Here is a 17,026-nt window from a genome sequence, read left to right as displayed (position 1 = left end):
CAGCTCTGGTAGCTTTGGCCCCGTGTTGTGGCTGGGTTGGCCTGAGGAAGGATTAAAGGATTTGTTGTCATGTTAGCAAATCACCTGTGTGGAAATAAAATGACTGAAGGCAGCTTCAAACACTCATTCTTCACTCTACTCTTACATTTCTTATATATTTAAGGTTGAATTTGTGTGATAGTAAAGAACAAAAAGCATTCTAAAATCCCAGGCTCAGGAAATGAATTCTAGTCCATGCTATCATGTCTTTCCAGTTTTTATTAGTGGAAGCAGACAGTCTCTGAAAAGTCAGGTGGTTAACAGTGTTGATAAGGGCAATGAGAAAAAGAAGGGACTTATTCAAAGTTAAAAGTTCCGTTACAGCTCAGTATCTCATTAGAGATGAAGACAGATAAATGTTCATAGCACACAAAGAGCATCTTACCTCCCTCACTCGTTCTAATTCCCTCTCCATTTAATCTCCCCTCAGCCACCATCACTAGCTCCTCTGAGAATGACGACCGCAGTGGCTCCAGCCTGGAGTGGAGTAAGGATGGCAGCCTGAGAGGCAGTGGGCGCCATGGCCTGGCACAGAGTGTGCGGGCCGACACCTGCTCTCCTGTGGCGGAGGAAGACTACAACAGCGCCACTGCAACGCCAGCCGACACACCATCCCGAACAGACCAGCAGCAGCAGCACCAGTCCAACACATCAGGGGGGGCACCACAGCCTCAGCATCACTCACCCGAGGGTCCCTTTCCATATTCGTCACAGACATCTTCTTCCCTCATGATGCCGAGGCCGAACTCTGTAGCAGGTAAGAGCCCTTGGATTTTTTGAGCATTCAACATCTGGATGTCTGCTGGGCAGAAGGGGGCAAGACATGGATCTGTATACCCTTCCTCATTTAGCATTACATGAAACAGTGTACTTACCTTTTCCTCTTGTAGCCTAGTAACCTTTGTTACGCTGACAACATGTAAAACCGACGGTGTGCTTGGGTGTCTCACTGCATTGCATAGCCAGTCAGTTCAGTGATGCTACGATATGATTCGTGCCCGAGGCTGACAAGTGTGGTGTCATTTCCAGTCCAAGTAAGTGACAGACGCAGGCAGGAAAAGAGCATTTGTAGATACAGAAGGAACGAGAATTTTTTTTAAGAAGCCAGTTTGCGCTTTTCAACGAGGAGTGGGGTATCGAGGCAGGAGTTTGGGATCAGGCAGCTGTTGTGTGCTGTTGCCTTGGCCCTGCCTGCCATGTCGGACCTGAGCGCAAACCACTGTCTGGCTGATCTGTTCTGCATTCCTGCCCTGGAACCTCCCTGTTATGGCTCAGCTAGCCATATCCACACAGCTGTCACAGTTGTTGATATCCCTCCGCAGCCCCCTTTCCCCCTCTCTCGTCCCCCCTTTTTCCATTCCCAGATCTCCCCCCTCTGTTTTTGCTCTTACTGCTTTTGACCTTGGCCCTGTTGTTGTAACTCAAGCAGTTAGAAGTTTTGCATCTTCCTTTAAACTAGACTAGACTAAATTAGAATGCCGTGGTTAAAGCTAGTATTTGAGATCCGGTGTTATAGGATTCACTCAGGACAGCTGTTGGATTTTAATGTGTAAGTAACTGTGAAATCACAAGCCATGTAGTCTGCAGCTCCATACCCAGGGGAAAATGCTGAACATGCTTGCTGTCAGGGTTGACTAAACACTAGAACTAACAGGAATATAAACATAAAGGACATGAGTTAAATGTTAACTTGTTTTAGCAGTAGCAGACTAGAGCATGAATATTGTGGAAACTGTACAACAGTTTAAAGAAGAAATCTTTAAGAGAAGGTGAAGAGTGTACGGAGGTGAGGGTAACAGCTTGTGGAGCAGATGAACTTAATCACACCGCATTACACAAGCAGATAATTTCATTGGCGATTTCGAAGTCACAGGAAATTACAAAGGCAGGGGCAGACTGTGAAGAACTGGGGAAAAAAGCATGGAAATATAATCAGACTCCAGTCAGACCAATACCCTGAACAGAGATAAGTCACAGAATTTTTTTTTAGTAGTATATCCCTCAACATGCGAATATTAGTTTTTAGCTGGGAGATGAAGTATTTTTTTTATATATATATATATTCAGGCTTAGGAATACATGAGGGTTTAGAGTGTTTTACCCATTTCACCTGGATGCTGCGGCTGCAAATGTGTTGAAGATCAAATGCTTTAATGCTCCTGCAAAATAAGCCTTCCTTGGGTTTGACCTTGATGAAATCCAGCAACTTAACACCCGTGTCTGCTACTTTCTTCAGTGTGGTTTTTCTCTTTGGTAACATCTAGCTTGAGTTCCTATTGAGTTTGAATGGACCTATTGTGAATCACAGTTGACAAAAGCATGTGCCAAATGAATGTAATGTTAAGGTTTTCTATTGGCAGGAGAGTAAGATGGAATGTGTATAAGAGAAAGAAGCAGAATAATGAATGGCTGGTAACATAGAATGCAGTTCATAGCTTATGTATGAATGTCCCACAATGTGCACTGCTTTTGCACAACACTTGGATAATATTTCTACAGCCCATTGTTGAATCTGTACCCACACAGCAGACATGAAGTGGAACATGTCATTGTGATGTACAAATGCCCTTCTCTTGTTCCATGAGTCATACCCTTTTTTTTTTTTTTTTTTTTTTTTTTTTATACATCTCATCATTATTTCGCCGCCGACAACGGCACAGACACACACAAGCTCATAAAGCGAACAGACCTGGAGATATTTGATTGTTGATGTGTGTTGGATTGCGTGTGAGCACCAGTGTGCACGTCTCCCTGCCTTCTTCCAAAGGCCTATAGGCTGATGTCATAGTTATGCAGCTTTGCCCTCTAGGGTCCTGCAGAATTCGCACCTCAGATTTTACGCTGTGCACATCAAGGACTTGGTGAGACAACTTCATTTATGGCAAGAGATAGTGCTTCCTTTCAGTTGATGTTCAAGGATATTGTGTTAAAAAAATATACTAAAGAAGCATACCGAAGCAGGAAGGTTAATTAATGGAATACCATTGTACAAAAAAAAAGTAGCATTAGTGCATTCACTCTATGTGCCAGGACCTTTGTGACTATTTTCCATTGTTTGGTTCTGTGTTTCAGCACATTGGATAATGAGATGTCTGCTGTGACTATGCCTTTTCCTATTTGATAGACATTAAGTTAGGATAATGAGCATACTAAACTTCAGATAATTGCAGATAAATGATCCCCCCACTCCCTAATAGGTTCTGGGGGTTAAAAACGCTTATTTTTCCCCGTGCTTTAAAATTTTCATTTAATAAACTTTCATTCTATGTCAGCTCCTTGAGGTCTGAGACCATGGCACTTAGCTTGAAAACTGTGAATTGCTCCCTTTGGGTTGGCAGCCACTTCTGCTCCAAATGAGGTCAAGTATCTCAGGGTCTTGTTGACAGATGAGAGTAACATGGAGGATGAGATCCACAGACAAATTTGTGCAGAGTGGGTAGCGATGCAGACCTTGTACTGGAGTGTCTTGAAGCAGGATCTAGGTATGAAGGCGAAGCTCTCTCTTTTACAGTTGATCTACATTCCTCTTTTCAAGAGAATAGTAGCAACCAATAAAGTGCGTTTTTTGCAGGGTGCCAGGATGCACCCTTAAGCTCTGTGTGAGGAGCTCAGACATTTGAAAAGTACTGAGAAAATGGTTTTTTTGAAGCTGAAAAGAGACAGTTAAGGTTGTTTGGATATCTCTGGAGGCGTCCTTGAGGCATTCAACTATGTGGAGACCCCTATGTGGAACACATATATGATATAAATATATATATATGTTCCCCAGACCTTGTGGTCACAGTTTTCAAAGAGCGCTATTCTTCACTGAAGGCAGACAATAGTAATCTCACTGTTTTGTTGTTACATCATCTGGCAACCCATGTCCAGGTGGCTCCTAGGATAAAGCAACATATCAAATGTACTTGCAATATTATTTAATCTAAATGAAACTCTGCTGCATAAAGTCCAAATTTTCTTAGAGGCAAAGTGGATTTTGCCCAACTGTCTCATGCCAGTCAACAGGGGTGTAGCTGTGCCTTTAGAATGTTAACTATGTATTTAGAAGGAATGTCCACATATTGCAGAAAAGGATTGTTTGCACTACCTTGGTGAACACACACACACACACACACACACACACACACACACACACACACACACACACACACACACACACACACACACACACACACACACACACACTCATTCTGTTGCTAGCATGTCCCTGGACTGTTGTCTGAACTCAAGCAGCACTGTGTGGAGCCTGTATTTGCTTTGGCAAGTTGCACAAATGTTGGCTTGCACCACCTGTCACCGCTGACGGAGCTGAATTCTGATGCCTCTTTAGGAGCAGTTTGTAATTGCATCATTAGTTTGTAGTCTGAGGAACTATCTTGGCAACCATTCGTCACAGAAAATAATTTCTGCCATATCGTATGAGGCAACATTTAAAAGTTGTAACAACGGCAACCCGAACAGCCACCACAGACATTTATCATCAATTTACAATTAGAATATCCCCTGCTTAAAGCTTTTTCCTGTGCTTCTTTGTGCTTTCAAAATGTTTTTTTTCCCTCTATGTCCTTGCAGCAAACAATCTCTCATCATTTAGCATCCCTTGAAAATGCAGTCCTCTTCCTACAGTCCAGTATTAAAAGCCTGCTGAGACAGCCTTTGCCAAACAAATGACATGTTTTGCTAGTGATATAAATGTCTGTCTTTACAATGATTCAGTTGGATCCCAACATCTAATTAATTAACATCTGATTTAAGACTAATTCCTATTTATTTTCAATATGGTACAGAATAACTCTGTAATTTGAATACAGAAGATCTCATGTTTAAACAGAGGTAGGGACTGTATAACTTTCAGTGGTTGACCAAATTTCACTTCTCAGGATGGAACGGCGCTACAGTGCATCTGTGGTGTTTCTCTATTTGACAGAGCTTTGTGTTCGGAGCCATGTTGAGCTACAGTACACTCTCATTTGGTTCTACTCCAAAGTCCTCTGCTCCTCTGGCAACACTCATGCTCTGTGATATGTTATGTTATGCTCTTCAAGGATATGTTATTCATCTATCAAAACCTTTGAAAACAGGGACAAGGTGAGGTTTGAGCACAGCTCACATCTGTGTTTTATTAGAAGGACTGAAGTCATCGCCATCTGGTCCATGTGAACAATGACTCAATGATGTTTGCAAAGGTCAGGGAGTAATTTTCTCAAATTAAAAAGTCATGTCAGTCAGTATTGCAACATGAAGATTATGGCTTTTTAGATTCAACATGCTGCAGTCCCTCTGTGAAACTGGAACAATACAGCATGATTTGTTTTATCTGATAAACTGTAAGCTCATGTCTTCTCTGGTGCTGCTTGAGACAATATTGTCTCCTGTAATTGCTGGACCGTCACCGTACAGCTTCATCCTGTTTTTGTCAATGTTTTGTGATGTCCTCAGGTGGCCATGGCATTCTCCTCTGCCTCTGGCTTCACGAAAACCTTGATCTGTTCAGTTAGAATTTGAAAAGAGAGCACGAAGAAAACGGATAACCCATCGATATCGTCCAGCTCTCTTAAAAGGTCACACTGACATCTTTAAAATGTCTGCTCTCAGATAATTGTTGGTGCATCCATGGCAGGAGCAGAAGGAAAACTTTTACAGGGATCAATCTGCTTTAGTTTTGAAAAGCCATTTAGAATTCTGATCAGAGGCACTCCATCGGTAGATAACAACATGCCAGAAGCCTAATCTCAAAGGGAGAATGTGTTAGCTAACTACTCTCTGCCACCACAGAGCCATCTGGCTATGTTTGATTGACAGCACCCCACTATTGAGAACCATGTAATACTGTAGTTGTTGAGGAACTATGCAACTGTTCAGACGGCATGAATATCAATGTCCAAGTTGTCTTTTTCTTCCTAGTTCTAACTCTTGGCACTGAGTTTTTTCCAGTGAGGTCTGAACTCGCCTCTGCAAATCTATTCAAACCTTTTATTGAAAAAGGGCTGCAACTGTCCCACATTTGTAATGCCGTCGGAATATATGCAAAATATTCACAGCCTAGTATTTCGCATTTTCGTGGTGTTTATTTGTCACTCCCATGGTACGATAATTCCTTCACTCTAAAATCTGTCTTTCACTCTTCCTCATCTCATGTCACACAGTGGTTACAATGAACTCCTGCATCTTGTAAAGGCGCCACGGTGTGCATGGTGATGGGAATACTGATTGTATCGACTGGTACGGAGGAAAGTCACATCAGGTCAAGAAAGAGTACAGTGGTTTGAGCAAAGGAGCTAAGCCCTCTTCCTCTCTGTTCTGTCATGGGAAACACAGGACTGAAGGTTTAAAGGGCAGAACGGCCTAAAGGAAATAAAAGAATTTCCATCAGAATACAGTCTGACACATTTGTACATCTTCAAAGTCACTGCAAGCATAGACTTCAAGGTATCAAATGTACGTTTTATCAATGAGTAGAGACATGTAAGAATAGGAAAGAAATGGAGACTGAGGGTAGAAAAAGAACTGAAGAGGGGGATTTGCCGGATACGAAGGCCTCCTGTGGGAATTCTTGGCCTTGGAAGAATCGTGGATGACAAGAGTTGTGACTAAACAAAAGGGAAAATGGCATTAATACAGACAGGAATAAAGGAGTGTGTGCATTTATAGTCTTTGATTATATAACTCATAGGCAAGAAGATGTGTTTTCCACTTCAGAGCTCTTAAAGAAATTGCAGCAGAAAAACAAGAGACCTCTTCTTATGGTTGACGTGTCAGTATAAGGCTTTAGAGGTGATTAGTGGTGAGCTTACTGTCCATCTCCTCTCTCTCCTCCTTTGTTCTGACTTTGCATGCTTTTGTAAACCTCTTTTTCTGATGCCTTTCTCTTATCCCTCACCCCACTCCAGCCAGGATCATTGATTAATACTCCAGGAGCTGCCCATTACAGACTGTAATCGGCCACTGGAGACCAAGTCTCTCGGTTTTTCCATTTATACTCCCTCTAATTCACTCCTTTTCACCCTCTTTTGCTTGCTTTCCAATTTTGGAAAGCATTTCATTCATTTAGCGAGTGCCTAATGCTTTGGACGCTGTGACTGGCTGAGCATTAGAGAGGGGGCAGCCAAGCCCTCTGCTCAGCAGTCGAAGGCTGCCAATGTGCCTTCATGGGAGCACTGGGGCAGAGCAATCGCTTTTGTGCCCTCGGTGAGCTCATCCACTCTGAGTGTTCTCCAGAGATTCAGGTGAGGGCCTGCACTCTCTGCCTATTTGCCTGTATGCCTGCCCAAGTATACTCCACGCTGGGGACAAGGAAGTCCCCTTGTGAGAAAACCCACTGTCCATCCTGGCTCTGCTGTTGGATGTAAGTAGCTGTTCAGTTTAGCTTTAGAATCACGTCTGCTTAAAAATGAGTGCTGTGTTGCTCTGAGCTCACTGACTTGATGAGTTTGCCTTTATTGATTTCTTTACTTTGTTTGTTAATAGTTCAACTTTCTTAATTTTAGTTAACTGTGAAAACACAATCCACTGCAGGGAAAGTAACCGTGAGGGCCCTCTTTTTATTCCAGTCATAGTTGAATTGATGGCAGCTTCCTCAGTTGCTCTGTTGTCAGCAGACGGGTTTTAATTAGTGGGACATTCCAGATAGTAAGTTAGCGACCAAGTTAGGGGAGAGAGGGAGTGAAAAGAAGAGTGGAGTGTTTGCGACAGTCTCCCCCAGCTAAGGCTGATAAAGTAGAAAGCAGAGGCTTTGGTTCTGCTCTTCAGCAGGGCTAACAGCAACTGGAAGAGAGACCTTGAAACATTATGCACATCTTTATTATGTTTAGACCATTTTTATGTAATCAATGACTTAACAAGTCGTTCCTATGCAGAGTTAACATTGTAAAAAAAAAAAATATATATTTTATATCTTGTTTTTAATGTATAATAATATATATATACGATTTAAAGATGTTCTGCATTATGGTGCTGAAATGTCCTTTTATTGCATGTAAATTGACAGTAATAATAAGTAATTTCTAAGCAATATAGCAGTTGACCTTTAAAGGGAAACATTTCTGTTACTCTCTCTGTGTATTTTTAAGAAACATAAAGATAATCTGCTCTTTTTGTACACCCCAGTGGGGGTGTTTGTGGGGACAGACCTCTCACTTCTATATCGTGTGTAGCTGTCACCTCAAATCAAAGAAAAAGAGAGCATCGCTGTCTTGACTTGGGGATACCGGTATTCTTTCTGCTACAGTATACTGGTACTTGCACACACAGTCTCAAGCAAACTACAAATGTCAAAGCGCACCAGCTTGCCTCCTCTTCACTCATTGTCTCTCAGCGATGCCAAATGTGCCATGGCATTTTCCTCTTGTGTGTGTTTCTGTCTAACTCGTTGTAGTCGATGTGACAAATGCACTCAAGATGTACCAAAAAGTGTCTGCTTCACTCTCTCCCTTTCTTTCTGTCTCTGTCTACAGCAACCAGTTCCACAAAGCTGGAAGACCTGAGCTTTCTTGATGAACAGCGCAACACCCCCTGCGGACATCCATACGCCTACCGTGGCACAACACAGGAGGAAGGCCACCGCAGGACTCTAAAGGTGACTCCACTATGCATTGTTGCTGTAGATACACATGAGGCAAGCTGATGAATAGCCAATTCCTTCATTTGAGATGGGGACGATTTTAAAATGAATGTTGTACCTTTTGTCAGATGGAGTGTTAAAGGTATTGTTACAGTGTTTCATTGTTTTGGCTCTGCTCCAGGACACTAGATTTCAAATGAAACAGTGACAGTTGCTGTGAGGATAAAGTGCTGTGTTTCAGCTTTAATGGTGTTTGCTCTGTTCATATCCATATAAGGTAATGTAGGAAAGAGTGTAGGAATTGTAGCATATTTTTGCTATTAAGAGGTATGTAAAAAAAAAAGTGCTACAGTTCATGCATGGTTCATCCCAGGTGGACGTAATTACCCTTAAATTAAAGGTAAAAGTCAGCATTTAAATCTCATAGTCGTTGTTTAAGTGCAGAGCCCCAAAACTGTCCAAATACTTAAGGTATGCACCGCAAACACTACTACACTAATTAAAAAATATAGCTATACTTTCCTGCACACATTTAGCTCTGCAGATAAATTCATGTCCTTGATTCACCAGCCTTAATCGTGGTTATATGTTTTGAAACCTCCATTTCAATGAGAGAAATCCCACAGAGTGAATATTTGATGAGATCATGAATAATTTAACGTGACATCATTAGGTAGTCAAACTATTTAGCTCTGTTTTAAAGAAATGTCCTGTTCCTTTTCCACATTTATTTAAACATGATGTTGATACTGAAGCATCATGACAGTGGATTCATTTATACTCAGTTTTATATCCCTAAAGAAACATTAGTACTGAGTAACAGTCAATGTCTGTTCAGACAGAATTTTTGTTCCATACTGTACGTATGCATGTATTTAGTTTTCTGTTATTGTCACACTTGTTTGGTCTAAAACTGTTTTGGACTGAAGTGAATGCAGGCTGAAAAGAGAACCAGCATCTTATTAAAAGTCACAGTACGTCAAAGAGCAAAGTTCTGGTACTGAATACCGCTGAATAATGGCCCACTTTGAGCACTGGCTGGCAGCATTACAGTCTATGTCCCATTAATTTAAAATTGTGTGTACTTAGGAGTCCTACCAACAATTTATTTATTTATTTACCAATTATTTTTCTCCTTTCAAAAAACACATTACTTTTGATTTATTTCAAGTATTCTTCTCAGTATAACTATTCAAGGAAACTCAGGCATCCAATTTTTTTATTTTTTTTTAAGATCACAAAAGCCAACAATTTAGAATCTTTTAAATAATTAAAATTTAGACTTTCGGAATAAATTTGAATTATATAATGTCTGGATCACTGAAGGTTGGTGCTGAAGTGGACCAGACAGAGAGTCCTCTGACACAAAGTCGACAAAAGACGTGTACGTGGCACAGTCTGGAAGAACAAAATGATCAAGATTATTCCTTATAAACTGGGAAATGTATGCAAGTTTGTCTGCAAAAGAGGATAGATATATTTACTCTGGGGTAAATTACGGCTGTACTAGAACACATCATCAGTTTGAAGTTGCCAGTATTCAAAACTTGAAAAAAAGTCCATTACTGACAGGGAGAGTGGGATTGATTCCAAAAGCAAATGGAAGCATTTGTCATGCCTTTCTCTAAAAAGCACACACTGACTGAATATTTTTGCATTAGTAAGAGAAATAGTGACTGAATTGTATTTTAATGCATTTCTTTCCTTTTACTTTTCCTCAGCTCGTTTTGCTCCCTACAAACCCGTGGACATCATGCTCAAGCCCTTGCTGTTTGAGGTGCCCAGCATCACCACAGACTCTGTGTTCGTGGGCCGAGATTGGCTCTTTCAGCAGCTGGAAGACGTCCTGAAGGCCAGCGAGTCTGCAGAGAACCACGGCGCTGTAGTGCTGGGCAGCGTGGGTTACGGGAAGACGGCCATCATCTCTCGGCTAGTAGCACTGAGCTGCCACGGAGGCCGCATGCGCCAGATCGCATCCAACAGTCCCAGTGCCTCTCCAAAAAGTAAGACATTTTAGTGTTTGCCTTTGGATGTTAGCACTACATTAGCTAGTTTTGTAGTTCAAGTTATTGTATTTTAATTTTACAATTAGCTTGTAGAGTGTGAAAGTGAAGTGAGGATATATCCACTGACAATATCAACTCAAAACAATCTGATTTAACAAAATATGTTATAACAACATTAAACCAATTTATCTAATGAATCAAATAATAAATATACTCATTTTGATTAAGAACTCGTATGTCTATATTTATTTATGTCTTCATACGTATGTGACAAAGTGTGTGACTGTGTCTTCCAGGTGGTGGTGGGGGACCAAGCACAGAACTTCCACTCAGCCAACCTCCACAGCCCACTCCACCTTCCAGTGCTACCAACACCCTGAGGACCAACAGCTGCCCGGGCACCCCCGAGATGCAGCGACGTCGGGAGGAGGCTGTCAAACGCCTGGCTGCAAAGGTACAACTTTAGCCAATACAGCCCCTCAGCATTCAGGAGTAACCACAGTGTCACTTGGGGGAAAAAATGTGCCTCACTTATCCTTAAAAAGGATGATCAATCCCAAAATGTCAGTCAGCTTCATTATAAAAAATGGTCTGATGACACCTGAGAGCAAAATGTTGTTATGATAATGAGTCAATCATTATTGAAACAAATGCACAGGTATCTGCTTAATTTATTGATGTACTGCGTCTTCTGTTCTGGACAGAATATATCTACCCTTCCTGCAGTTCCTCTGTTTGTTCTTGCTAGTGATACTCTCCCTTATTACAAATATGTTCATGGTGTGCTGAATTGCTTTTAGTATGTATGAGATGCACTGCAGAAGCCTGATACCAGCTCAGCTCAGTTGATTTATGTTTATATGTGTTTGTATATGAATTATCGTTTGTTTGTGTTCATTTGTTTAATATTCAGCCTATGAAATATGGATGGTCTTGCGTTGAGGTTATGAAAGACGATGCCAGTATTTGTCTCTCAGAGACTTTAATATCACAAGATTGTTTGATCTGAGAAGAAGTGAGCGTAGTTAAATAATTGGCAATGAAAAGAACGAGTTCAATATTAATGTCTGCAGCATCTCACTACTGCAGTACGACTGTGAGGATTTGCTAAAATAGATAGTTAGCATTCTCTTTTTCAACTCACAGATGGAAGGCATTTGCATTGTGTAGGTGGAGAATTACCATAGGGTCTCTCTCTGTGCTGCCATGGGACCACACTTAACAGTAGTCAGAAGTTTTTTCCTGAAAAGAAAACTGTTTCTAACGGTGTCTAGTCTGACATTTACTTCGGATCAGCTGTGTTAAGTAAAAACTTTTCAGATTATATCCTTACTACTGTAGCTTTCACTGTCTTTCATTAAGGGAAGACACCAAAAAGGGGACATTGGGGCTTTAGCTTTTTATTATTTTCTTTTCACAGAATATATCCATTGAATATTTGTGGTGCATTTTAAAGAGGAGCGCGAGATTGGAATGACGTGTGTGTGTGTGTGTGTGTGTGTTTATATATACTGTATATATACAGTGGGTGTGTGTGTGTTTACCCCTTTAAACTTTATACTCTTTGTTTCATTCAGACCCCTTTAAATTTTTCACTCTTTGTTTCATTGCAGCCATTTGCTAAAATCGATTTGCAAATTTCTTAAAAAAGAAAAACTGAAATATCACATGGTCATAAGTATTCAGACCCTTTGCTGTGACACTCATATTTAACTCACATGCTGTCCATTTCTTCTGATCCTCCTTGAGATGGTTCTACTCCTTCATTGGAGTCCAGCTGTGTTTAATTAAACTGATTGGACTTGATTAGGAAAGGCACACACCTGTCTATATAAGACCTTACAGCTCACAGTGCATGTCAGAACAAATGAGAATCATGAGGTCGAAGGAACTGCCCAAGGAGCTCAGAGACAGAATTGTGGCAAGGCACAGATCTGGCCAAGGTTACAAAAGAATTTCTGCAGCACTCAAGGTTCCTAAGAGCACAGTGGCCTCCATAATCCTTAAATGGAAGAAGTATGGGATGACCAGAACTCTTCCTAGACCTGGCCGTCCAGCCAAACTGAGCAATCGTGGGAGAAGAGCCTTGGTGAGAGAGGTAAAGAAGAACCCAAAGATCACTGTGGCTGAGCTCCAGAGATGCAGTAGGGAGATGGGAGAAAGTTCCACAAAGTCAACTATCACTGCAGCCCTCCACCAGTCGGGGCTTTATGGCAGAGTGGCCCGACGGAAGCCTCTCCTCAGTGCAAGACATATGAAAGCCCGCATAGAGTTTGCCAAAAAACACATGGAGGACTCCCAAACTATGAGAAATAAGATTCTCTGGTCTGATGAGACCAAGATTGAACTTTTTGGCGTTAATTCTAAGCGGTATGTGTGGAGAAAACCAGGCACTGCTCATCACCTGCCCAATGCGCTAAAAAAAAAATGAACATTTTTTTTTTTTAGCAAATGGCTGCAATGAAACAAAGGGTGAAAAATGCATCATTAAAGGGGTCTGAATACTTTCCGTACCCACTGTACATTTCTAATCTAATCTATCTCGTAATATCTGTATCACTTTTCAACATCCTGAGATATTTAATTGGCAGAAAGTTCTCCTCTGTTCTTCACTCATGCTCCTTTAGGGACTACCGACTACACCCTATTCACATGTGTGGTTTATAAAGTAGCACCACTGCTGCTTACCATGCAACACCAGCACATTTTTGTATTTTTTCGCCTGCTGAGAGTTTTAAGTAGGAAGATTGAGGGCCACTGTGTTTCAGAAAATATTTTGAATTCACAATGGCATTCACATAATTTATAGATACCTGCTTAATAGTGAAATGGGGCATGAGATACCTACTGTGCTGTTTACCTCTGCCTCTGGAAACGCTAAATGTCATGCACCAGACATCTGACTTTATGCCACTGAGGCTCATCTAAATGTCCAATAAACCCAAGCGATATTCCTCAAGCTAATTATTGTGTTAAGTGTTTCCAACAGGCGCTCAGTGATGTGTGAATACTGATGCACTGAGCAGCTTCTGTCAAAGTCTGTCAGTTCTTTTTAATCATTGATTTGAAAGCGGTGTCATAATAGGGGCACTGAGGCCATTACGTTTTATGGTCTATCGCAGTTTTATATCTCAACCCTATTTCAGAGGCACGTTTTAGGCATTGTTTCACAACAGCAGGTTCATTTCTGTGCCAGGACATGAAGGGCTGCAGGTGCACTGCAGAGTGTTGCATCATATTTGCCGAGATGCTTATTGCTCATTGATGAGGCAGGAGTCGACATGACTTGTACGCTAACTATCACTGCAGTCTCTTTGTCAGGCACACATGACAAGATATTGTGTTTATACAAATGCCAGGTAACTTTAATTTATTGTGTATTCATTTACCGTAAGTCCCAGGAGAAAAGGGTTCCACGGTCTCTGTTTTCTCTGGAATACGGTGTTTTTTAAAGGTCACAGATAATTTGATTTCATTGAGTTGAATTACTTCCTTTGCTTATGCGTTTGGATTTAGCTAAATACTCACCGAGTTACCTACTTCTCTGACTATCACATAATCCCAGGGTTTAATTTGTAATTACTTGTTTGTATCACAGTTCCTTCTTTGAGCACCGCCGCCATCATGGGGCTCTGGATTGGTGCACAAAGTATGGTGTCATTGTTCCTATAAATGTCTTATTTTAGATCTTCGAATTACTGTCAACACCATGCAGTGCTTATAGTGGATTTATTAGTCAATGGCGTTTATATTTCCTCCATTACAAATGTCCTAAAATGAAGGACATTTGTAATGGATGTCACTTATGTCACCGTGGTTTGGCTTAGAAGAAAGTGCTTTAGTTAGTTATTTTTCCAAAAGCTGGTCATCATTGTTGATGGAACAATAGGCAGCAGCAGCAGATGAACTGGTCACCTGCTCCTCCTCTTGCTGATCTTAGAAGTGTGTCAGCTCCTCCAGGTTGGACTGTAATTAGAACAGAGTCATACATCCCTAGGGCATCTCTCTGTGCTTCTTACCCGACCCCTGTCCCTCCTTTTTGCTTCTAAATCAGACCTCCTTTGAACACTGCAGCAACCCAACTTCAGACACAGAAGATCCTCCTTTTGAAGCTCCACCTGGGATCCACTAGCTTATTTTTATAGTAGAGTTTATCTGAGGTGGTCGGCCTTTGCCCAATTACCTCATCATCCCCTCTAGTTGTGGCTTTATGGAGAGTAGTATGAATAAAAGAGCATCAGATTCAAGACTGTATCCACATAATTTGGTTTCAAATCAACAAAGCAGTTGGCTTTTGCTAATGCTTTGAGATTTATGATGGTTCCCAGCTTTGCATATTTTTCATTGCTAAAGCCAAAACTAAATAACATGTCTTACTCTGAAATGTTTTTAAATACTCTGAAATAACTCTGCCTTTATCTGTCTTCCTCTCCTCTCTCTGTGTTTACAGGTGGTGGCATATCACTACTGCCAGGCGGATAACACGTACACTTGCCTAGTTCCAGAGTTTGTGCATAGTATCGCTGCCCTGCTGTGCAGAGCACACCAGCTCAGTGCGTACCGGGAGATGTTGCTGAAAGAGCCCCACCTCCAGAGCATGCTCAGTCTGCGCTCCTGTGTCCAGGACCCCATGGCTGCTTTCCGGAGGGGGGTCCTTGAGCCACTAACCAGCCTTCGTAAAGGTAAAACACCATTGTATTATATTTTATTGTATGTGTCTTGATGCATTTTTACGTGTGTCCTTTAGCACTGAACCCCAAATTGTTCTAAATATATGAATATGTGATGAAATGTAACCTGCTCTGCAAAATAACTGTAATGGAATGTAATTGACGTTTTCATAAATGTTCCTATGTCAAAAAGAGACACTGCAGCTTGCAAATATTATAAAAATGCAAAAGATTATCATTACAAGATTATGATAATACCAAATAATCATGACAGTCCCCCCCCCCCCCCACCACCACCCCCTGGAGTAACTCTTATCAGCTGCCACCGAAAGTATTAACTGTTGTCTCTACGGAGCAAATCCTACTTGACGTTTCAGTAAGGAGTGAAGTGTGAGCAGTGGCTGTGTAGTTAATGAATCTAAGGGGTACCTGACCACTCACTCATTAGTTACTGCATTGAAACAAGGCACCTCTCTGCACACTGGCCACGGTGAAGTTAAGTTGATACTGTCACAGTAAGAGCTGCATCTCACTGCACGTCGTTTCCCTTTGTTGGTTATTGTGTGTGTGTGTGTTTCTAGAGCGAAGGATTCCAGAGGAGGATCACATCATCTTGATAGACGGGCTGAACGAAGCCGAGTTCCATAAGCCGGACTACGGAGACACCATTGCCTCCTTCATCACAAAGATCATTGCCAAGTTCCCCTCCTGGCTTAAACTTGTGGTCACTGTCCGGGTCAATTTACTGGTAAGGAAGCTCATTAATAAAAAAATAAAAAAATCTTGTGTAGAAAATGTACAAAATATATTTAATTGCAATATAACAGATATGAATATGAATTATGAATATACATTGTCATGATTAAGACTCATTCAACATTTCAAATTAACCAACTTTTGTCGAAGAATCTGCTTATTGCAGAAGGTTAGCTAATTTAAGAACTATCTCAATCCCATTGTAAAATGTAACAAAGCTCAAGTCCGATCTTCCGTCACCTCCTGATAGTCTCACTGACTGCCTTCAAACCCCCGAGGATTTTGACAAGTGTGAAAGTTGAAAGGTTTCCCTGAGCCGCTCTTCCTCGTCAGACTCTACTCTCTACAGAGGCATTTTTTGTCAAGCGTATCCTGGAACATTCAAGAAGGAACTTAAGTATCAGTGACCCAGGAATCAAGACTGCATGACAGGGAAGGAGCAGTCAGTCACTGTGAGCTGACGAGCTTGGGGGAAAGAAACGCTAGGTCGACCCGTTACAGAGATGTGCTGAACTCACACTGGCGATAGCCGAGGCTTTGAAACGCCCGATGGGGCACACAACGTCTGATTTTCTTTGCTGAGACGAAGCACTGAGCCTCGGATAATAATGTGAGAGCTGACATCCAGAGCTCAAGTTATTAATGCTCAAGCAGAAGCCAGGCAGAGGTAGTGGCCATCAGTATGCAATTCACCAAAAAACCAAGCTCTACCTATTCTCTTTTCTCCTGTAAGTCAGAATATAATTAATACTCAGCTTATGTCAAGGTTCTCTAGATATGCTAAATCAATCTAATGCAACGGTGACAGTTTGTATTCACGCGCTTATGTATTCACCTCTATTAATCTGTCAGGGTCCGTTTGTGGTGAGGAAAGATTTTTTCCGGATGTCCCAGCTGACTGCCCACAATGCAATTTAGGTGTAGCTCTGTAGGTGGGCTCTGATTGACACAGTGGAACAGGTTTTAAATTTAAGGGAATTTGTGTCACAACCCCT

The 17,026-nt window shown here is 41.4% G+C and overlaps 1 protein-coding gene across 1 annotated transcript in view; it reads left to right on the top strand.

The window, feature by feature from the left end:
- The window catches only part of tanc1b (tetratricopeptide repeat, ankyrin repeat and coiled-coil containing 1b), a 94,414-nt gene that overhangs the window by 56,870 nt on the left and 20,518 nt on the right, over window positions 1–17,026 (top strand). Inside the window, 7 exon segments of the mRNA XM_054615001.1 lie at window positions 470–796; window positions 8,493–8,543; window positions 8,546–8,614; window positions 10,321–10,602; window positions 10,902–11,059; window positions 15,056–15,287; window positions 15,857–16,023. Of these exon segments, the coding sequence (XP_054470976.1) occupies window positions 470–796; window positions 8,493–8,543; window positions 8,546–8,614; window positions 10,321–10,602; window positions 10,902–11,059; window positions 15,056–15,287; window positions 15,857–16,023 (1,286 nt within the window).

Source organism: Anoplopoma fimbria, chromosome 16 (assembly GCF_027596085.1).
Source record: "Anoplopoma fimbria isolate UVic2021 breed Golden Eagle Sablefish chromosome 16, Afim_UVic_2022, whole genome shotgun sequence".
NCBI lineage: Eukaryota > Metazoa > Chordata > Actinopteri > Perciformes > Anoplopomatidae > Anoplopoma > Anoplopoma fimbria.
This window is presented reverse-complemented; position numbering and strand designations above follow the sequence as displayed.